The 24,740-nt window shown below is 40.5% G+C and overlaps 1 protein-coding gene across 3 annotated transcripts in view; it reads left to right on the top strand.

Annotated features, from left to right (window-relative positions):
• The window catches only part of NUP133 (nucleoporin 133), a 211,997-nt gene extending 192,432 nt beyond the window's left edge, over positions 1-19,565 (top strand). For all 3 annotated transcript variants that reach the window (XM_033938695.1, XM_033938694.1, XM_033938696.1), the window contains exons 23-26: positions 4,642-4,722; positions 9,031-9,101; positions 12,402-12,490; positions 19,315-19,565. In XM_033938695.1, coding sequence (XP_033794586.1) covers positions 4,642-4,722; positions 9,031-9,101; positions 12,402-12,490; positions 19,315-19,451 — 378 coding nt within the window. In that variant the 3' untranslated portion in view covers positions 19,452-19,565. The remainder of the gene's footprint in view (positions 1-4,641; positions 4,723-9,030; positions 9,102-12,401; positions 12,491-19,314) is intronic.
• Positions 19,566-24,740: the final 5,175 nt, after the last annotated feature.

The following is a 24,740-nucleotide window of genomic DNA, read 5'->3' as shown; positions in this document are numbered from 1 at the left end:
CCATTGTCTCAGGTACAAACTGGGGACAGCAAAATACTTGCTGTATCTGAATATAACTCATTGGGGTCCTTTTACTAAATATAACACTAAATGTGAATCAAAAAATATTTAAAGTATGTCTTAAATTATTATAAAATAATTTATAGAGTGCTCAGTGTGATATCTTATTCAAAACCAACAGGTTAATAGAATGAAGATGTGATAACATTCCATCATTGCACTCACCTACCTACCAGCCCTATCTGATTTAGTAATTCAAGCTGAATAATGATGGTAAAAATTTTTTTATAGATGAATACTTAGCTGAATATAGTTGGTGAAAACATATATATTTCCACATATATTTCCTTAAGTTCTGCTTATTATGGCTGGAGGTTGTACAATGAAGTCTTTTCAAATATATAACTCGTTGGTTTAGTAGAAAATGTGAAAAAAGTGAGTCTCCAAATCCACCGTTAAAAATTAGTACAATTCAGCATATAGCTAAAACTCCTTGTAGTGAAAGCAATCCAACATTTCCTCAACACCGATCGTGTTTCACTATATCTTGCGTCATCAGGAGGAAACAACTGAAAATAAGAATATAACAGTTCTTGAAAAATTCTCAAAAAATTTTTTTATATAACTTCGAAACTAAAGAAATAAAATACCTTCGGACCACACAATGGAGAGAACACGCCGACATAGGATTCCAACTAGAAAGTTAAATCAACGTAAGACGTCTGACGTCTAAACGTACCAACGTATTTGAAGATCTTTTAAGGATCACGTGATAAATAAGATATAACATCGTAATTAACTGATATATAACTATCATCTGGTGGTGGTCCACTCTATTTCTTTGTTAAGACCATAAGGAATCACTGTGTTCCAGGTGTAAATTAGACGTTGTTCATGATAAAGAAGTATATGAGAAATGTCACCCTGTCTATTAAACTCAAATTGCCTGATTACACAGAATTTGAGGTCATTAAGAGAATGACCAACTGATTGCCAGTGATCAGTTAAAGGAGCCTCGGATTTGTTGGTTCGAATACTGCTCAAATGTTCTGCTATTCTTAGCTTAATTGCTCTTTTAGTTTGACCTATGTACATCTTGTTACAAGGACAAAAAATTCCATATATTACTTGAGAGGTGTTACAATCTGAATGTCCCCGTAAGTAATGAATGTTATTAGTGTTAGGTATTTTGATTTGATTAGTGATCAAGGAGTGGCAACAGTATTTGCATCTTCCACAACTGGTGTGTCCTGTTGATTCTACAACAACCTCATTAGATAGATTATTATTGAAATATTCACCTAAATTTTTGCTCCTTTTGTGGGCAAACATGGGAGTTTCAGAAAAAATGGGATGAAATTTTAATATGTTCCAATGTTTGTATATAATTTTTTGTATGGAAGAAGTTTTACTGGAAAATGGTAAAACACAAGTCATTCTTGAATTAATTTGATCAGATTTATTTTTAGGTAATAGCAGCCAATCACGATTGGCGTTCTTGGCTCTCTTGTAGGCAACTTTAATACATCGTTCAGGATAGCCCCTATCACGAAAACGTTGTTTCATAATCCCAGCTTGGTGATGATATTCAATTGGAGACGAGCATAGTCGTTTCAATCTGAGAAATTGACTGTTAGGAATGCTGTTTTTGAGTTGTCTCGGATGGAAGCTTTTATAATGGAGAATGGAATTCCTATCAGTATTCTTCCTATATATAGTTGATTGAAATTGACTAGCTGACAAAGATGTTCATGGCTCAATTAGTGGTTAATAACAACTATTTTGTATATGATGGCCAATACTACCTACAACGAAAAGGTGTTGCTATGGGAGCAACGGTTGCTCCCGCAGTGGCATGTTTGTTTATGGCCCAATTTGAAGACAAATATATATACAACTCTACGTTTTTCAATAAAATATTATTTTGGAAAAGGTTTATTGATGATATTATTTTCATTTGGAAAGGGACAATAGATGAATCAATTTATCACTCAACTAAATGAATGTGATCATAACATCAAGTTTAGTGCCAATATAGATAAATCTAACATTAACTTTTTGGATATTCAGATCTCTTTGTCAGCTAGTCAATTTCAATCAACTATATATAGGAAGAATACTGATAGGAATTCCATTCTCCATTATAAAAGCTTCCATCCGAGACAACTCAAAAACAGCATTCCTAACAGTCAATTTCTCAGATTGAAACGACTATGCTCTTCTCCAATTGAATATCATCACCAAGCTGGGATTATGAAACAACGTTTTCGTGATAGGGGCTATCCTGAACGATGTATTAAAGTTGCCTACAAGAGAGCCAAGAACGCCAATCGTGATTGGCTGCTATTACCTAAAAATAAATCTGATCAAGTTAATTCAAGAATGACTTGTGTTTTACCATTTTCCAGTAAAACTTCTTCCATACAAAAAATTATATACAAACATTGGAACATATTAAAATTTCATCCCATTTTTTCTGAAACTCCCATGTTTGCCCACAAAAGGAGCAAAAATTTAGGTGAATATTTCAATAATAATCTATCTAATGAGGTTGTTGTAGAATCAACAGGACACACCAGTTGTGGAAGATGCAAATACTGTTGCCACTCCTTGATCACTAATCAAATCAAAATACCTAACACTAATAACATTCATTACTTACGGGGACATTCAGATTGTAACACCTCTCAAGTAATATATGGAATTTTTTGTCCTTGTAACAAGATGTACATAGGTCAAACTAAAAGAGCAATTAAGCTAAGAATAGCAGAACATTTGAGCAGTATTCGAACCAACAAATCCGAGGCTCCTTTAACTGATCACTGGCAATCAGTTGGTCATTCTCTTAATGACCTCAAATTCTGTGTAATCAGGCAATTTGAGTTTAATAGACAGGGTGACATTTCTCATATACTTCTTTATCATGAACAACGTCTAATTTACACCTGGAACACAGTGATTCCTTATGGTCTTAACAAAGAAATAGAGTGGACCACCAGATGATAGTTATATATCAGTTAATTACGATGTTATATCTTATTTATCACGTGATCCTTAAAAGATCTTCAAATACGTTGGTACGTTTAGACGTCAGACGTCTTACGTTGATTTAACTTTCTAGTTGGAATCCTATGTCGGCGTGTTCTCTCCATTGTGTGGTCCGAAGGTATTTTATTTCTTTAGTTTCGAAGTTATATAAAAAAATTTTTTGAGAATTTTTCAAGAACTGTTATATTCTTATTTTCAGTTGTTTCCTCCTGATGACGCAAGATATAGTGAAACACGATCGGTGTTGAGGAAATGTTGGATTGCTTTCACTACAAGGAGTTTTAGCTATATGCTGAATTGTACTAATTTTTAACGGTGGATTTGGAGACTCACTTTTTTCACATTTTCTACTAAACCAACGAGTTATATATTTGAAAAGACTTAATTGTACAACCTCCAGCCATAATAAGCAGAACTTAAGGAAATATATGTGGAAATATATATGTTTTCACCAACTATATTCAGCTAAGTATTCATCTATAAAAAAATTTTTACCATCATTATTCAGCTTGAATTACTAAATCAGATAGGGCTGGTAGGTAGGTGAGTGCAATGATGGAATGTTATCACATCTTCATTCTATTAACCTGTTGGTTTTGAATAAGATATCACACTGAGCACTCTATAAATTATTTTATAATAATTTAAGACATACTTTAAATATTTTTTGATTCACATTTAGTGTTATATTATTTATAAGGTGAATTGATTTATAAAAGATTTTTTCTTCTATTCATTTAGTCCTTTTACTAAAGCCATGGCAAAAGTGGCCCCTTATGCAGGTCTTTCCTACATGCTAAGGCCACTTGTGCCATGTTCAGAAATTGGCTGATTTTCCTATTTCCGGAATTAATGGCCACACACAGCCATTAAAAATATTACTGCTTGAGCCTTTACTGCCACCCATGTTGTAAGCAGTAAGGGCCCATGCTCCAACCCTGCTCTGAACAACTTGCAGCAATGCCCCATACGCTGGGTAGGCCTGTCATACCCACTCTCCACCTCCAAACACACCCCCCTCCACAAAAATACAAAACATTTAGCAGGATGCCTCAGCACATCCCACAGTAGGCTTTTCTAGCTCACAGTAAGCACGCGTTATTGCTTACTGTAGTTCAGTAAAAGGGCCCCATTGTGAGCCACTACTAAAAAAAAGATACAAGCTAAATCTAGAATCTCCAAATGCTCCTAAATCAATTTGACATTTTTTATACAGTTGTTTCAGCAGGTAAATTAAACTTTGAAGTATTGCTATTTGGAAAATACAATATGAATTGCCTTTTGTGGAAAGCCCTCTTTCATTTTTATTTTTTTTTTAAATACTATTAACAGAATCGAGCTCCTTGTTTGGAGAAGATCCGGTATGCAAAGCTAAGTTTTTAAGTTTAGTTTTAGTTTAGTTTAGTAGTGACAACATGGTATATGGCTTTAAAACCTAGAGGCATTTTTTGTTATTAAAATAACCTGCTATGAACAGAAGGTATGTAAAAGGGTCACATCTGCAGCTGAATGCATGATGGGTTGCCTTAAACCATTTTTCACCATCAGTAACATGTTTGCAGTTCAGAAATAATTGTTTCTTTCATGTTGTAGCTGTACATATGTGAGGAGAACAGAGGGGCTAATGAGCTGGATTTCAAGAAAGCTCTGGACTTGCTGGACTATATTGATAAGGTAGGAGAGAATTTTTCTGCAGATAAAAATGCCAGTAGGATCATCTCGGGCTTTGCAGCAACTCTTTTTAGGACTGGAAGAGGGAGAGTTCTGTTCTCACATCCCAAGATTTTTGTGATTTTGAGCCCCTCAGATTCTGTTAGTTCTGAACCCCTCAGATTCTAGTATTTAAAGCGGTTTGCTGGTCTGAAAAACTTACATCCAAGGTACAAAAAACAAAAGAAAGGGAACTTTCTTGAACTGGTTATCCAGAATTGCTATTTCATAATACAGTGGTACCTCGGTTTACGAGTGCACCAGTTTGCGAGTGTTTGCAAGACGAGCAAAACATTCACAAAATCGGCGCCTCGGAAACTGAGCGTGTCTCAATTTGCGAGCGGCGCCCCCCACAATCCGGCACCCTCCCCCCCACGATCCGGCACCCCTCTGCCGCAATCTGAAATCCCCCAGACCCACCCGAACAGGCTTCTTACTTCCATCTGACTCGAAGATCTGCCTCCTCTTCTTTGCTGGGCCTTGAGCATCTGTGCATGCTCAAGGCCTGCGAGTTCACGCTCTCTCCGAGAAACGCACAGGACATGCCGGTGCCGGTGGCCAAATGGAAGTAAGAAGCCTGTTCGGATGGGTCTGGAGGATTTCAGATCGCGGTGGAGGGGTGCCGGATCACACGGGGGGGGGCCTTAGGAGCGAGCAATGCCGGTTCTCGGGGGGGGGGGGGGTAGAGCAGTTCCGCTGGCCTCGGGGGGTGGGGGTGGGTGGGAACGTATCAAGCGAGTTTCCCTTAGTTCCTATGGGGAAACTCACTTTGATATGAGTATTTTGGTTTACGAGCATGCTTCTGGAACGAATTATGCTCGTAAACCAAGGTACCACTGTACTTCCAAAATGTTTACTGTTAAAAGTAGTGTGCTTGTACTAATACTAAGAAGAAAAATTGGAATGAAAATGTATGTTACAGAGCAAGTAGAAACTCATGCATGCTTTATTCAAAATATGATCTGAACTGAGAAAACTGGGAGAGTGCTTTAAAGCTTATTTGTTTTGTTTTAAGGACAAAAGGTGTCATTATTTCATTAGTACAAGAATATTACTATTAAGTGTGCAGGAGCCTCCATAGTAATGGGAGCCATATTCATTTCTGTCTCAGCTTGAGCATCTCGTCATAGCACCCTAAGGCCTAACTTGCATTGTTGAGATCTCCTATCTGTTAAACGAATGACACAGCACTGTATATCGAGCCATAGGGTTGTGTGCATACACATGTATAAATGCCAATATTCTGACAATGCCATACTATATAAGATGCCACCTAAATACCCTGGCATGTAATTTGAAGATGGGTGTGGCATACGGGGCCAAATTCTGTATATGGCACCTAAAAAATTGGAAAAAGAGAATAGCGCTCAGCACGCTTTGATAAAAGTCTCCTGCTGTATATGGAATCATTCTTAACGACCATATGTGGCATAACACTTAGGTGCACCCATATAGGGCAAGGAAATCAAAACCTAAATACTGTGCCTAAGTTGTGTGTGGATCAGGCATATCTATAACAGTGTGCCTACCTTTTAGGAACACGCATGCTCCACCCTGGCCAAACTCCCTTTTGAGGTTTTTGCACTAAAAGTGATGTGCACCACTTTATAGAATGTGCTTAAAAAACTGTATGTTTAACTTCTAATTAGTGCCAATTATCAGTGCCAATTGGCTTGTTAAACATGTTGCACATGCAAATCAGCTATGTGCACCAATTTGTATGTGAAACTTAGAATGCTATGTATAGAATTTGGGCCTTAATGTGTAAATTATAAAACACTACAATTTTCTTGTATTTTTTTTAACAATCTAGACATAGCCGTTTGTACCACAGTGTTCCCCCCCGGATTCGCGGACTCAGTTATTCGCAGTATTTTCTGACTGCCTCTTCCAGTCAGAAAATACAGGGAATGAGTCAGCAAATCAGCCTTCTGCACAGCCGATTCCTCCCCCTCTCCCCCCTCGGAGCCAATCAGCCTCCTCCTCTTTCCCCCTCCTCCCCCCCCCAGAGTATACCGGGTATGATTTACTGCTCTCTCCTGCCTTTTTTACAGACTCAAAACGGTTCATAGTCAGTGGCGCGCAAGACACCAGCGCGCCGACAATCCAGCGTAAGAAAAAAGCGTGCCGCCGAAAAACTTATTTTTAAAGAGCTACGACAGGGGGTGTGGGAGGGAAACCCCCAATTTAATGCATAGTGTTAGCGCTACCGTTGGGGGAGGGGTGTGGGGGGTGCAACCCCCACATTGTAGAGAAAATAGAACTTTTTCCAATTTTTTTCAGAAAAAGTTCAGTTTTCTCTACAATGTGGGGATTGCACCCCCTCCCCAACAGCAGCGCAAACACTATGCATTAAAGTGGGGGGTTCCCCCCCACACCCCTTGTCGTAGCTCTGTAAAAATAAGTTTTTCAGCAGCACACTTCTTTCTTGCACTGAATTGTCAGCGCGCTGGTGTCTGGCGCGCGATTATCCCGTCACCCTCAAAACAGCATTTGCGGTTTTTCAAAATTCGCTGCTGTTCCTGGAACGGAACCCCCGTGAATTTCAGGGAAGTACTGTACTCTGTGACTGATGTAAGCTATTGCATCTAAAATAAACGTGGAGTATTCATGTGAGTGGGGCATGGCTTCTCCCCCAATTACACACTTATGCTACAGAATAGTGTCACTTATGTGCCAAAGTGTAGCATTTAGGTGTATGTATTAATGCCTGCCATAGACCTAGTGTAAGTGAGCACACCTAAATGTTGGCACATAAATGCCAACTTATGTTGATATTCTTTGAAAGAAAGTAGGGGGGAAATTCTAAAACAGGTGCCCTACCGACACCTAAGTTAATTGAAGAATGCTGTTAGAATTGGCAAAGTTGAAGTGCCTAGTGGCGCCTAAATAAATGGCACCAGAATTGCACCTATATAAGCGCTTTAGGTGGCCGAACACCAAAATTGGTGTGGCCAGTACCAGAAGTGGCATTAAGTGGCCTAAAGCACTCACTTATGCGCAATTCACACAAAGGTGCCAGAAATATAGGCCCAAAAAACCCTGGCCTACATTTCTGCCACCTATCTTTGCCTGTCATCAGCTGATCGCGGCAGGGGGATCCCCAATCAGCTGAGCCAGCAGGACTCCCTGAAACCGTGGCTTCAGGGAGTCCTGCTGGCTCATTTGATCGGGGATTCCCCTGCCATAATTAGCTGAACTGACAGAGATCCACAATTCCTCTCTCTCTCTCCCTCCTACCGAATGATTGCCCCCAGTATGCCTCCAAGGAGAGACCGCAAGTCCAACATTCCCACACACCCCCCTTGTACCTTTGATGGAACATCAACTAGAGGGATGCCAACTCCCTCCTGCCAGCAAGCCTGCATCGTCAAAATGGCGGGCTTTACCCTTCCTGGTGCACCCTGGTATGCACTGGGAGGGGCCTAAGACTCTGATTGAGCCAGGCACCTGTACATGGCCTGTTAGAGTCTTAGTCCTCTTCCAGTGCTTCCCAGGATACACTGGGAAGGAGCCTAAGGCACTGATGGGCCCGTGCCTAAAGCCCCTCCTATGGGAGGGGCCTTAAGTGCCTGGGCCAATCAGAGTCTTAGAATGCACCAGGAAGTGGCCTAAGGCCCTGATTGGCCCAGTTGCCTGCACCGGGAATGTGAAGGCCCGCCATTTTGACAAGCAAGAGGGAGTGGGCATCCCTCTTGTCGATGTTCCATCAAGGGTATAAGGGATGTGTGTGGGGTGTCGGGCTTGGGGGAGAGGGTCTCTTCTTGGATGGGTACTGAAGGGAATCAGTCAGTGGGTTGGTGGGAGGGAGAGAGAGAGGAATCAGGGATCTCCCTACTGGTTCAGCTAATTGCAACAGGAGAATCCCCGATCAACTGAGCTGTCGGGACTCTCCAATGCCATGGTTTTGGGGAGTCCTGGCGGCTCAGCTGATCGGGGATTTCTCTGCCGTGATCAGCTGATGGCAGGCTGAGGACTATTGTCTGGATCCCCCAGCTAAGATAGGTACCAGAAATGTAGGTCAGGTGTTTTCTGGGCCTACATTTCTGGTGCCTGTTTCTGCATGAATCATGCCTATGTAGGCTCTTATAAGTGCTGTTGCGTGACTAACACATGATCATCGACCACCGACATGGGCGCCAGTAAAGAATCTGGGGGTAGGTATCTATTTTTATTTATAGAATAGGCTGCACATAGATACCCCTTTATAAAATTACCCTCATATTTTCTTTAGAAGTCTTCATTTAATAAGTGCATTTTTCCCAACTGAAGGAAGAAGAAGAAGAAGGTTATATAAATAAATTGAAGCTTGAAATTCTGTGCAAGGCTCTTCAGAAAGACAGGTAAGTTCTATACATACCCAGGAGAAGTGAGTCATTTTTAAAACAGCATTTGGACCTTTTTTTTTTTCACCTATGGGAAGGGACAGGAATGGACTGGAGAAGGAAAAGTAAGAAGCTTAACGGAGACTTTGCCTTTGAAAATATACTCTCAAGTCTTCAAGTATAGTGTAACCATGGACATTTTTAAAGATCTTCCTTCTGGAGAATGAGTGTCTAAATGGTCAGGTTATAATATTGAATGTGGTTTCCTTTTAATGTCTGAATTGAGATACAACTAAAAAAAAATCACTCTCATTCTGTGTGCATAGATTAAATGGAATATTTATTTATACATTTATATCTCGCATATCCAAAATCTTGGCGGGTACATCACACTCATAAAATAAAACAATACAATTACTCCTATCTGAGCCAATCAGGGCCTTAGGCCTCTCCCTGGTGCATCCTAGTATGCACCGGGAAGAGAAAGGCCTGCTGGCCAGAGGGAGTAAGCATCCCTTTGGCTGGACTTTCTTACAAAAGGTACGGGGAGTGGGAATGTTGGGGTGGCCATCTGGAGGTTTGGGGGGTGCCAGGTGGAGGCCTTAATGTTTGGGGTGCCGGGTTGGTGGGGTGTTGCCGCTTCAGGGGGGTGGTGGCAGGAGTGAGTGGGCATCCCTCCTGCCAATCACGATGGGGGGGGATGGTGTCAAATGGGCATCCTTCATGCCAATTATGGGGTACTTGTCTGGGTGTTCCCTGCTGCAGCGGCTCAGCTGATTGCAGCAAGGGTATTTTCCTCTTGATCAACTGAGCCGGAAGGACTCCCCAAAGTCCGGCTCAGCTGATAAGGGATTTCCTTGCCGAAATCAGCTGATGGCAAGGGATCCCTCGATCAGGCAGATGCGATTCTGTAACCGGCACCAGTTACAGAATGGGTGGGGTAAGGCATATGTTCTTACAGACAATTGTGATTCTCAGCCGCGATTCTCAGCAGCTTCTTAGGCGGCCACTCAGACCGGTGCTCTATACAGAATCTGCCCTTTAGCACTGATTTTCAGTAGTACGACAAGATAGACAAAACCAGCAACAAAAGACGAGGGTTTACTGCCCTAGGATCATGGCCGGTGTTAGACATGATGGGGCCCAGAGGCCCGATTTTTCCCCTCCTTGCCCCCACCCCCAATTTTCCCACCCACCAAATGCCCCCCATCCAGTATCTCTTCCTTCCAACCCTCCGCCCCTCACTCCACCCCTGGGTCTACCACATGCCCTCCCATCCAGCATCCTTCCCTTCATTTAAAAAGTCAGCTGCTCCAAAGGGCCCAAATGGAAACAGGAAGTCAGGGGTAGGGGGGGAGACCGTGGCAGGGAAATAGCGCCAAGGAATCTTCAAACAGTACTAAAGAACTGCTGTGTTAATGACCCATTTGCATTTTAAAAGGTGATGGGGACTTTGAAACGGTACGGAGAAGGGAAAGACATCATGACCCATAGTGGCTCCCTGGAGCTGTGGGGAGCAGAACACTTGCCCTGATTGCCACCCCCCTCCCCCTCCCCCCCAATGACAGTCTTGCCCAGGATGGTCATGAGAGTAGAGAATGACACGGGGACAAACTGTGCAAGCCTCGAGCCTGATCCAACCCCACCCTTCCATGTTTTGTGTTTTTTATATATTATGTAGTGCCGTTTGCAGCTAGACAAGTAATATAGACAAAACCAAAAATAGCACAACACATCTCCATTTTCAATCTAAACCACTCTTTCCTGAGATACAATCCAAAAGATTGGGGGAGAGGGGTTCTCCATGTAGCTTTAAACAGTTCCCAAGCCCTCACCATTATCATGTCATATTTGTATGCACTAAGGGACATATTCTGTAATTGGGCGCTTAAAAAAATAGGCACCTATTTCATGTTACAGAATTGTGCCTAATTAAAACTTAGGTAGATCAGGTTTTTAAAAACCTACATTAAAGGCACCTAAATACTTTAGATAATCATGCCTAAGTCCTCCTCCGCCCCTACGCCTACTTTGGAGTTAGGCGCCTATCTTATATAGAATCATGCATAAGAAGATAGGCACCTCCTATCATTCAATTTTTATTTTTTTTCAAATATGAGCTTAGTAAAGCTCATAATTGAAACCAATATACCAATTAATTTAGGTGTCTATTTAGGTGCCTGTTTGGCACCTATCTTTAGACGCCTTTTATAGAATTTCTATCTAAAAGCTTCATTCCACCATGCATCTTTCCAATTAGACAAGAAAAATGTGGTTAATCCTGTAATTCATTACTAGCTTTTTCAGTACTGGAATTTCTTCATTAAGGCCTACACACCCTTTTATTAAGCTATGTTGCCGAGCAGCACGAGCTAAATGCTGAGCTGGGTGTCTTGGCATTTACGGCGGTGCAGCTTGATAAAAGGGAAGGTAAAGAAGGTAGGCCTCTGTTAATAGATTTCTTCAAAGTGGCATCTAAAGTCAGATGCCTTCTATCTTGTCTTTTATGTTTTCTTTAAAGCAATATAAGACTACTAGCAGTAAATGGCCCCTTTTAATTGTTATTTAGAGGATGAATAAATTTTGGTATGATTGGATAAGTCAACCTTTCTGGCAAATGATAGCCACCTATGCGAGTACATGAAAATTCTGATACTATTTAATTAGGTTACCATTCCAGTAAATTGGAACGTTTGCTTCCAAACTCTTTCAAACTCTTTGTGATGCTACACTGTCTATTGTAGACTTGCCATCAGGATGCAGGGACAGCAATTGGTTCTAGAAAACCACTTGCAGAAACAGGTATATATAGATAGAGATGTTAATAAAAGGCAGTTTAGTAGTTTTTGCTGGTGAGATTTGTGTGCTGCTGCTGGCATAAGCTGATGTAGGCTGGCATCATGTAGAGAGGCTGACTGTCATCAGGGAAGGTGGGATATGAGTTGAGACACAGGGAAGCTAACCAGCAAATTCAGATGTGCCAGCAGTAGTGAGAGGTCAGTGACAGTGACTTCTCCCACTGCATCTGCTACACCTCTGCAGGAGGAGGATTCTGGGAAAACATTACAGTTCTGGCAAAGGGAAAGATTCCATAAAGAGGGCTGGGCTGGAATACCTGAAGGAGCAGAGGATAAGAGGTTTTTCTATCATTCATTGACTGAATTTTCTACTCATATGTAGTGTGTGTGTGTGTGTGCACAACACACACACACTCAAGAATCTTTTTAATGTTCAAATTGGCACTGACCTTTAAGCCTTTTGCCTAAACTTATGTTTCTTACCACTAGGTAAATTATATGCATTATATTTCCTTTACAGATGGTCCTCTTCAGATAATGGAGATGATCCAATTGAAGCATCAGAAAATTCTATATTTGTAAAAGTAATACAAAAGTTATTGAAGGAAGGCAAGTACTTGTACATTTTTTGTCATTTGTGTGTGTGTGTGTTAGATTGAGTGAAAATAAGGTCTCAATTAACCACAATACAAATGAAATGCCAACTTTCTAAATAAAAAAGAAATAGGATTTCCCTTAGAGCAGTGTTTTTCAACCTTTTTACACCTATGGACCGGCAGAAATAAAAGAATTATTCTGTGGACCGGCATTGGTCTGTGGTCCGGCGGTTGAAGAACACTGGGCTAAGTCGTGGACCAGACCCCGCCCATCTCTACCCAATCTCCACCCCAGACCCCGCCCCTATAATAGTACTAATTGCACCTTGCACATCCTGTGCCTCATCTGGAAGCCTTCCCTCTGACGTTGCAACATCAGAGAGAAGGCTTCCGGTTCAGGCGCAAGATGCCCATAGGAGCCACTGCCCGTGACTTTGTGCACTGAATCAGTTAGGAAGAGGGAGCTGGCTCGAAGATAACGCCGCACGATTGCACCATGGACCGGCGGTTGAAGAACACTGTTTTGGTCCTGATGCACGTTTTGACCCTGTGGACCGGCAGGAAATTTCTGTGGACTGGCACTGGTCAATGGACCGGTGGTTGAAGAACACTGCCTTAGAGTATGTGAATTATAGCAACCCTAAACCACCATTGTCTGTATCACTTCTCTGTATGTGGGTCTTAATACCTTTACTTAAGGAGTTTTATATTTTGCTCACTTGGAATTAGTAGGGGAAGGGGGAATTTTTCTTGCCATTTTCTGCTATACATGATGGTGTTTGAAATTCAAGAGCGCATCCTTCATGCAGATTGGTTCCACAAATAAGCTAAGAAGGGAACAAGAGGAAGCCTCGTTGCTGGCATCTACCTGCATAAAAGGTGTCTTATATTGTCATGTTCCAGACAACACAATATTTTCCTCAAGGGTTTACTCTTGACCACCTTCTTCACTGCTGTCATCTCTCTTCTCCCTCCCTCCCTCATGTCTACTCATGCTCCTTTGTCTGCCGTTGTGGCAGATCAGCGGCATCTCCTCCTCTATCATCATAACAACATATCTACAGGCTGATGTTCAGAACTCTCCTACACTGTTCTGTACAGTATATAGATAGAGATAAATTGTGTTTATAGATAGAGATAAATCCCTCTACGGTGTTGCCCATCATCACTTATTCTGTCTGTAGTCTCTTCCTTTCAACACAGTGTAAATAATGTCTCTGCAGCACTAGCAGTGCATAGCAAACAGCTACAAGACCAGACTGCATGGTTGTGTCTTCCTCTGTGTTGCTTTTTCATAGTCGAGCAGTGTGCAGTAAGGCTGAAAAACAATTTACTGTATTGTTCTTGAAGACAGAAGCACCACCTACCTGTTTCCATAAATGTTTGCACTGTTTTACTGATACCACAGCCATGTTACTTTTATACCACTAGAGGGGAGGAGTGATGCCAATTGTACAGTGTGAGTGACTAGAGCTCTACAGAAGTTAAGGTATCTCCGGGAGACTAAGGCAGAACTGCTCAACAGTTCAGAGATTTAATTTTAAGTAGCAATTGTGAAATTAATAGTTACTGTCAGACTTAGAAGAAAACCAGTGCTTGCATTGTTTTAAAACTGATTCAACAAATTGTGATAATGAAGCCCTTCCCTACAGTTTTTCATTCAGCAGGTAAAGATAAGTAGGGATAGTTTAGAAAGATAGTCCTTACTGGACTAATACAAGGCTGCAAGGAAGGCCTGAGTGATGAAGAAAAAATCAAACTTGTAGATAGTTGTAGATAGTTCATTTTCAAATAATTACCTTGACAGAGGGGTTTTTTCTGTGCCTGCTGTAGTTTAAGTTATTAGGAGACAACGGTGGTCATTAGGTTAACAGGATTATCACCTTTTTTAAGGGAATGAGACAATTAAAATATATTTTATCTGTCTGTGGTAATGTGAGAATCAATAGGAAGAACTAAATTGTGGCCAACTGGATTGCTAATTTCTCAGAAGCTGCCAGTGAATGATGACCAACAGCGAGTTAATCTGCTGAAGAACTAAGAAATCAGTCAGTGAATTTATAAACATTTCTCTAAGGAAGAGTCAGTGAGAAGTGTTCATTCATTGTATTATGGCCATGCTAGCTGTTAATATGGCAATCTCGTATATTTGCCAACTGTTAATGCAGTGCCTTGGGAGCTAGCACAAGTAATCTCCAAATTAACCATCTTAACATGGAAGGGAGGTGTTAAATAGACATGGACTTGGCTTAGTTAATGTAGAGGTGGCTGCCATATGTTAATTGTTAGTGAACACTACTTCAAAGAACACTACTTAGTGAACACTACTTCAAAGAAATGTGGCCTACTGCATCACAATATCTGCCATTCAGTTAATGCACATTAAATAAAACGTTTCTCTATATTAACTGAATAGAAAACAGCTGAGAATACCCCAATAGTTAACATAGAGGTTTTGCAATTAATGGATGATATTTGCAAAACATTAGCACAGATTAGTAAATGGGACCCTGTATGTTTACTGGTTTTTAAAATCGCTTTGGTTATCCTGAGTGGAAAAGTAATGCATAAATGTAAGTAAATAAATAAAATCCATTTAAATCTTTTGTTCGGAAGGAATGTGAATCTCTTCCATTTACTCCCAGGACCTTTTGAATGGATGCACCACCCAACTGATTTTGACTGCTCAGTTAACAATAATAGGATACAGCACAATAACCCCCCCAACCAAAAAAAAACAAAAAACTACTTCATGCCAACCAGCTGGCACAAATTTATGGGGAGAATACTGTGCTTCCTTTGTACTTTATTAGTTAATGTGATACTTTAGGGGTTAAACTATTGCATATATTTAGAATATGACAGGGCAAGAGAGCCTACAGGGAGCTATGTTCAAGAGGCAGGCTGAGAGAACAGCTGGCCAGGGCCTGACACACACCACCTGGCAGTGGTTATGTGTGTGGAACAGAAATGCTCATTATTGACGCTGCTTGGTAGTGCCATGTTATGAGATACGGTGCATCTCTTCAGATTTCACCAGCCTCTCTTGTGTGAAGTGTAACCACCTGAGAATAAAAATAAGTAAAAGTATATATTATTATGCACAGAAGGGACAAAAGCAACTGAATGAGGGACTCTAATTATCCAAGAGTCATCCATTTCAGATCAGCTGAGCAAAACCAACTCATCCAATATAGGATTATCATCTGTCCCTTATGGTATATAATGAACAGTGTGTGAGGGAAATATACAGGAAGACAGGAGTTAATATTTGTATGCAAGCACATGGTGCAATCACTAAGGCTGCACAATCTTTAACTTAAAGGCAGATTGCAATATTTCAATATGTGTGTGTTTCTGATCTATACTAAACATTAACAAATATTTTTTTAAAAATGAAAGAACTTGGGGGTAAAAGTATAAAATATAAATGCATGTATAAAAACTGAAGCTGGGTTAATGTGGAACCTGGGCCTGTAAGAACTTTCCACTGGATCCTTAAGCTCTCTTTTGTTATTCTGTCCCATTTTTATTGTAATTCCTTTTCTGTTTCATTTTTAATTTCTAAACGCTTTGGTGGTTACTTGAATAACATACATAGGGGAGTGCGTGGTGCAGTGGTTAAAGCTACAGCCTCAGCACCCTGAGGTTGTGGGTTCAGACCCATGCTGCTCTTTGTGACCCTGGGCAAGTCACTTCATCCCCCCCCCATTGCCCCAGGTATACTAGATAGATTGTGAGCCCGCCAGGGCAGACAGGGAAAAATGCTTGAGTACCTGAATAAATTCATGTAAACAGTTTGAGCTCCCCTGGGAGAACGGTATAGGAAATTTAAAAACACGCATTTTAATAAACTGAAACATCCATTAATAATCGCTGCTTTTTAAATAGACAAATGAGAATGAAATTATTAATGTTGACTTCTTTTTAAAAAAAAAAAAATCTTTATTCATTTTCAAACTTACAATAAGTGTGTCAATAAGTTAAAACAGATTAACAATAAATATATCACTTAATAATCATCAATGGTACAAATGATATGCTTTTATCTTCCACCGTTCCCACCCTTTCCTATCATATAATCAAATACCTTGTACAATATGTAATAATAAAATTAACCCCCCTTCCCCCCTCATAATTGAACCTGTAAATTTAAGGGAAAAAATGTCATCTAATCAGTACAATATTTTGTAAATGGCTCCCACACATCCTGAAATTTCCTGAAAAAACCGCGCTGTATTGCAATAAATCTTTCCATTTTATAAACATGACATAAGGAATTACACCAGAAATTATAATTTAATCTATTCCAGTTTTTTCAATTATACGTAATTTGCTGAATGGCAACCCCAGTCATTATAAGTAATAATTTGTTATTATTTGTAGAAATCTGACTTTTTGCTCTCATTGCCATACCAAACAGCACTGTATCATATGACAATAACACTGGATTGTCTAATAAACAATTAATTTGGTCCCAAATTGATTTCCAAAAATGTTCAGAGTTCTAATAGACTTATTGATCTGATGAAAAGTGTAGTAGGTCTTTTAAAAGCCCAACAAAAAATGTAATGCATGAGATTTTCATATTATAAAAATTCTTTCTTCATATGTGACAGGGAAACGTAATATATATTTAGAAAATACCCATGACCCTGGGTCTTGAAAGCTCATATATTACAACATAAATTTTGTCCTTCCTGTAATAATAGAGTAATGGTAATTATCTAAGAGAATCCTAGGATTGAACAATATGGAGTTGATATTCAGCCAGTAGTGTTTTGCCCAGAAATTCAATGCCAGGCCATGTCCTCACTTCGGCATTGAATTTCTGTGTTTCTGGAGCTAGCTACAGTATAACCAGTTAAGTGTAATATTCAGCATTTACCCAGCTATGGGGTACCACATAAAGATAGAGTTGACTTTAATGCGGTCCTATTTATGTAGTTACTTTGGCCGGTTAAGTGCTGAACATTATTGGCACGGAACTGTCCGAATGCCCACTCTACCCCGGAACACTCATAAAATAGCTAATTTTGCTTTAAGTGCCACTGAAAATGACCTGTAAGCCCTGAACAAGCAATTTAACTGACCAGGAGCTATTTCTGTCCAATTAAATTGTATTGAATATTGACCCCTCTGTCTTTTCTGAATTTAGCTAATTGTCTATATAAGATTTTAATTTCACAAAAAATGTAAAAATAAATGCGGACCCTAATTTCTAACAGCTATTTCACATTTTAAAATCCTTACTTTTTTGTTGGTATCCTTCTTCATTGTCTTGAGCTTCCAGCTTAATTAGAAATTTCTCCTATCCTGTGTACTTAAAAAGAAAGTCCTGACGCTAAGGAATCATTGGCCTTAATTGTAGGTAATTTATCTTCAGTCAGAAGCTCCACCGTCCCATGTGTCAGCCATTGTGGAAACATTCCTCAGGGGGTGGTTCACAAGCATGCCTCAAAAGGTCCTGAGCAGATCGAGAGACACTGCTGCTGAACCCTTCCAACTCAAAGAACTAACAGCATACCCGTAAATGCAGCACTATTCAGTTCTCTCAAATGTAACGGAGTATGTTGCACATAAATATCTTCTCCATTCAATGCAGTCAATTTGCTAGGAGCACGATGCATTTTTTTTACCTGTTGAAATGGAGCAGTTCTGTTGACATATCTTACTATAAAACGTAATAACTTGAATTATTCCTACTAAAGCATGACTTTACATTGTGGCAGACCTTCTTTTAGTAATACAAAATTAATTAAAATATTACAAGCAGTATTAAGTCTTAAGGGGGCAGTTTTCAAGCTTGATGACGTCCTTCAATATTTTAGGAAGTTGTGCAGGTTCTCTCTCTCGTGTTTTGTGTACATAGAATTTGAAAAGAGAATTACATACAAAGATTTGAAAATAAAGTTATGCCCATTTTCTGATCTTGCCCAACGTATGTCTATGGAATCCCACATGTACATTTAGGTGGATTAAGAAATTGCAATTTTAGGACAGCCAGTTTTACCTAGTAAATCACTATTTACCCATGTAAGTGGCTTTGAAAATGCTCCTCTGAATGTGATCTGGTAGCCACAGGAACAGGTAATTCTGCAGACTGTTCCATGAAGACTGTACAAGTGGCCTTGTACAATCAATTTTCTTAATATGTAAAAAGCTATAAAAATTAATAACAGGGTTTCTTTACTTTCACTGAGCCATTTTGGTGACCCACTGTCATGTAAAGTGGGAGTGAGCAAAATTTGACACATCTCTCTACTCATTGGTGACAGGCAGATTGTGAAAGCATGGCTTGCAATCTCTCAGGGGAGTAGTAGGCATGTCTTTATAGCAGCATCTATTGTTTTTTATAATGTAGTGGAGTCCTGGGCAAGTCACTTAATCCCCCCATTGCCCCAGACACATTAGATAGATTGTGAGCCCACAGGGACAGACTGGGAAAAATGCTCGAGTATCTGAATAAATTCATGTAAACCGTTCCAAGTTCCCCTGGGAGAATGGTATAGGAAATTGAATAAATAAATAAAGAGATTTTAAGGCAATAGTAGGTGACTGTGACCGAAAACCTGCTTCTGTCAGCAAAGCAAAACATGAGTCTAGGCTAGGTCTTAACAGAGATGGAAACTCAGAGAAAGCAGGGACATTGATTTCCAGGGGGATAAAACTTTGTCAACTCTGCTTTACAGCATTCCTGGTGTGATTGGTAATTGTGAAAATGTTAAATAATGAGGAAACAAGTAGGGTTTGTTTGTTTTTATCTCTATAGTGTCTTGCAAGTAGTTAGAAAGTAAAGGTAAGCAAGCCAGTAATGAAATTTTGCTTGTATTTTAGGAGTTCAGATGAGAGAATATTTGCCAGACGTAAAGGATCTGTTAGAAGCTGATGAACTTGGAAACCTGAAACACAATTCTTACTTTGAATTTGTGCTAAAAGCAATCTATGAACATTATATTCAGGGGCAAGCTTAAACATTTTAAATACAAAACTGTAACAGTGAGTATTGCTTGACAAAAACTGAATCGCTGCATATTTCATTTTGATTTTTTTTTTGTTTATATTTTGAAATAAAATTTATTATCATTTTTGTGGCTTTGGTATTCATTTTATTTTAAAGATATTACAGCTTATTTCCTAATTGAATTGAAAATTGTGCTTAATTTAAAAAAAAAAAAATAAGGCATTCCATAAAGAAACCAATCCTAAAAAATAATCTTCAGTTTTAATCATCAGTTTTAAATTGATTATATTTTTAGAATACAAGTAGGTATGAATAATAGAAAATAGTTAAGCGGCACAATCTCTTACCTGTAGCGCCTTCTTTCCTGATAGATGCCATTCATTAGCTTCAACATTCTGTAACTAAGACTGATCCATTTATGTCATCAATAACATAATTTTTCAGAAACTAATATATTGCCTCCTTGATTCTTTAGAAGCTTTAACAACTTGTCTAAAACAAGACAACTGGAAAAAAAAGCATTAATCAGACTAAAGTCAAAGGGACTGTGCTTCTATTTTGCTGTAGATAGCTTAATGTGCACAGATGGGTGAGGAATTGACTGCATACCCTTTATGCTTTTGTCTGGCTATATGCCTGCTAAATAACTTGATCCAACAGCTGAGAAGGTCAGAAGTTAAATTAGTTGAAGAGAATCCAGTTTCTAGATTAAAAGTACCACATCAGCCCCCCTCCACCTCATCCCCGCCCCTTTCCAGGGAAGCGGCTCTACTCTGAAAGGCTGAACATGTTTGAAAGAATGGACTTTATCTAGTGCTGTTCTAACTTATTATGGGAAGGAAGCTAGCAACCTTGAAAAGCTCCCTCACCGAATTAATCTTCATACTGCCCTGCCTAAATGAGAGAGGGCTGCTATAAATGAGAACCCTGGTATGGCTGAAAATCATATTAAGAACTTGATCTTTACTTGCTAGATTAAATTGAATGCACACTTACAATTATAGTTAACTGTATTTATCTTTGATGGAACATTTTTAGATGTATGTATGAGTGTCAGTACATATTATAACCTTATGATTACTTTGATCTTTGTGGCTAATGTACTTTTAAGACAAGTACCATGAATATGAATTGCTGCCATTTCAGATCAAGAATGAATGGGCTTGTCTAACCTATGGCCCATGGGCCAGAAACTGGCCTACCATGTGCTTTGTTCTGGCTTTTGGAAGCTTGCCAATTCTTGTGGTGCTTAAGGCAGAATTCTTGCTCCCCCACCGTGTCTCAGCTCTCAGTAAGGTTCAGCCAGTGCTGGAAGTTCAGATTAGTCTTGTGGTTTCAAGTCTCATGAGACTTGAAATGGCAAAACAAACCTGAACTGGCACCATGCGGCTCAAGCTTCCAGAGAGCTGTGTCACAGTGGAGAAGCAGAAATCACCGTTTCTTCTGCTGTGGAAGCTAGGTGAAGATTGGGGGAAGGGTACATGAGAGATAGCAAGAGAAAACTGGGTGAAGGCCAGGGAACAGATAACAAACACACTGTCATATTTTGATGAAACATGGCAAAATATAATGGTGTGTGTTTTGGCCCTATGAACGTTACAAAATATGGTCCCCGATAGAAAAGGGTTGGACAAGCTTACATAGAAACATAGAATATGACGGCAGAAAAGGGCCACAGCCCATCAAGTCTGCCCACGCTAATGGCCCACCTTCAGAACTTTATCCCGCTAGAGATCCCACATGCATATCCCATTTCTTTTTAAAATCTAGCACACTGCCGGCCTTAATCACCTGTAGTGGAAGTTCATTCCAATGACCGACCACCCTTTCAGTGAAGAAATACTTCCTGGCGTCGCCATGAAATTGCCCGCCCTTGATTTTCAGCGGATGTCCTCTTGTGGTCGAAGGTCCTTTAAGAAAGAAGATATCATCTTCCACCTCGATGCGGCCCATGATATATTTAAACGTCTCAACCATGTCCCCCCTCTCTCTTCATTAAATGATTTTAAGTTCTGATATTTTAGGCCCCCTTTTATGAAGCCATGTTAGGCTTTTTATCACCAGCTGCAGTGGTATTAGCTGTGACGCTCATAGAATTCCTGTGAGCGTCTGAGCCAATACCACCACGGCCGGCAATAAAATAGCATGACACAGTTTTATAAAAGAGGGGGTTAGGATAGTTATTATAAGTCTGGAAATAATGAAACCTTTTTTTTTACACTGTAGTGGGCATTCTTTCTATGGAACTAATATAAACAAATGGAATGCTTGGAGGGGCATAATAAAAAGATATGTCTTAATTCGATTCAGACGTAGGCGTTAGACGCCCAAAGTCGGCAGGGGGAAAATGTCCATTTTTGAAAAACATATCTAGAAATGTATTTTTTTGAAAATCATCTTATCTGGACATCCAGGCCATTGATCGTCCAAACTGAAAGTACACCTGTCTTTCTACCACATTTTCGACCAAAAATTTGTCCAAGTCCCAAACACCCAGAACAAGACTATTTGGACATAGGAGGAGCCGGCATTGTGATGGACTGGCCACTCAGACATGGCAAAGCAGTGGAGCACCTTACAGGGCACTGCTGTGAACTTTACAAAAAGAATGAACATAAGAATTGCCGTTGCTGGATCAGGCCAATCATGCCACGCAGTCCGCTCGCGCAGCAGTCCTTAGGTCAAATACCAGTGTCCTATTTGAGTCTAGCCTTACCTGCATACATTCTGGTTCAGCAGGAACTTATCTAACCCTTTCTTGAATCCTTGGAGGGTGCTTTCCCCTATAACAGCCGCTGGAAGAGTGTTCCAGATTTCTACCACTCTGGGTGAAAAAGAACTTCCTAACGTTTGTGCGGAGTCTATCCCCTTTTAACTTTAGAGAATGCCTTCTCATTCTCTCCATCTTGGAGAGGGTGAACAGTTTCTCTTTCACTACTAAGGGCTAGATTCACTAAGCAAACCAATCATGTACCGATCGGTTTCCGAGCCCTTTGCGACCAAATTTCCCTCCTGCACTATTCACTAAGGCTTATAGCAATCCGATCCCAATCATCCCATGCAAATTAGTAAAACCCCATGCAAAATAGCCAAGCGATTGATTCACTAACAATTGCTTGGCCATTTTGAGTCAGATTTTACTAATGACAAACCCGACTGCTGCAGACCTGGCATCACGGGGGGCACTGACGCAGGGCAGGGGGGCATCGTGACTTTTTTTTTTTTTTCCTTTTTGTAGGCCAGGGAGCCTGTGGTTTTAACCCGCTTTAATCAGCAGGTTAAAACCACAGGCTCCCAGTGTGGGAAGGGTAGGAGAGATTCAGGGCGAGAGCGGGGGAGTCAGGGCAGGCAGATTCGGGGCAGTAGAGAGCAGGCTGCGGGGCAAATTTTTTGTGGGGTTAGAGGCTCTTCGGGAGGGGGTTTAATTTTTTTTAAATCGGGCAGATATTTTGTGTGTGTAAAACACGCAAAATATCTGCCCGATTTAAAAAAAAAAAAATTTTAAAAGCCAGCAGAAGCCCTGACAGGCTGCTTCACCTGTCGCTACTGTCAGGGTGTGCGCATGAGCGGGGATCACTCTGGCCATGGGTAGGGTCGTGTTAACGATCATTCACATTTGAATGCAGGTCTTTACTGAATTTGTTCGCCGGCATGCAAATGGAAACGGATTGTGCACGGTTTGGAGGTTTAGTGAATCCTGGCCTTAGTCAATTCCCTTCAATATCTTAAATGTTTCGATCATGTTTCGTCTTCTCAAGGGAGAAGATAAACATCTCACCAAACTCCCTTATAAGTTTTGGTGAGCTGTACTAGTCAGCGCCAATTTTTAGGCACCATATTTAGATTCCGGCCCAAGGAGGGCAATTTCAAAAGCCATTTGTGACCATCTCTGGGAAAAGGTAACTAAAGTAGCAGATCCAAAATGCTGCCAATTTTTCATGTCATGAGTCTAAGCAATTTGAAAAAGTTATGTGGTTGAACTTTTCTAGCTTTTTTTTTTTTTAGTGTTTTTAATTATTTGCTCAAACAGAATTCATTACAACCTCACTTTTTGTTTCTGGTAACTTTAGTCGCTTTTCTGCATGTGAAGTAATACTTTGTGTGTAAATATGCATTTATAAAATTGCAGGCTTATGAGCTGCTCAGGAATAGGGTTAGCAGGGATCATCTCCAGGTCCACAGGAATCCCATGGAGATTGACACAGGTCCTGAAGGGTTCTTGCAGAACTGTAGTGCCAGGTCAGCCAACGTATCCTTGCTTTGTGCAGCAGCTACCATCTCCTCGCTGATCAGGACTGGGAGATTGCACTCACCAATTGCCAGGCGTGTGCATGTGATGACTAGTGATTGCCAAATGCAACCTCCAGCCTTGACCCTTGACACAGTTACTTTTTTTGGGGGGGACAGACAGGGATAGGTGAAATTTCTGTCTCTGTGCAACTCTCTAATGTGTATGCCAGCAGGGCAGGATTAACCAATAGGCCAAGTAGGCATGTGCCTAGGGCCCGAAATGATCAGGGGGGCCCGATGAAGGAGGGCATCAACATTGTTTTTTTTCCAAACGGCGATGGGCCCCTCCAGCATCGATCGGCAATGTGCCCCCCCCCCCCCCCGATTGGCAACACGGGCCCCACCTCAATCGGCAACGTGCCCCCCCCATCGACGGAAAGTAAGACAAGCAAGCAATGCAGGTAAGAAAGGCAATGGGAACTGTAATTGTGCAAGCGGTGCTGCTTGCCCAAAGCTTCCCTCTGACGCAGCTTCCTGTTTCCGCCTGGGTGCATGGTGGGGTGGGGCAGGGCAGGGGGCTCAGTGTACTTGTGTGTCTAGGGGCCCTCGATTAATTAATCCTGCCCTGCATGCCAGTTCTGTACATAAAACATTTTTAGGGGTGCCATCTTTATTTATTTATTTAAAATTATTTATAACCCGCCTATCTACAAATCTAGGCGGGGAACAATAAAGACATACAAAATCAGCAAATAACAAACAATAAAATGCAATAGGAACAAAAACGCAACAAAAAAATACAATAAAAACAGAATTAAAAGAATCTCCGTATCTATACACTGTTACATAACGTATCTTCAAGTGGACAATTCAGTACCAGTACAACGGGCTGAAGCAAAAAAAACTACATATCCTCACACAAACACATGGCTTGCACCATCATTTCATGTGGGTGAATGCTAGGCACCCTATTTCCTCTTCCCTAATCCCCCATCAAAATCAAGCATACCTTGGCTGCAAATATCTTCCAAACCCCACCCCTGTGGTGTGCCTGGCCTACCGAGTGGGG

This window comes from Geotrypetes seraphini, chromosome 3 (genome assembly GCF_902459505.1).
Source record: "Geotrypetes seraphini chromosome 3, aGeoSer1.1, whole genome shotgun sequence".
In the NCBI taxonomy this organism is placed as follows: Eukaryota; Metazoa; Chordata; class Amphibia; order Gymnophiona; family Dermophiidae; genus Geotrypetes; species Geotrypetes seraphini.
The sequence above is the reverse complement of the archived record's forward strand: the minus strand, read 5'-3'. Positions and strand labels throughout refer to the sequence as shown.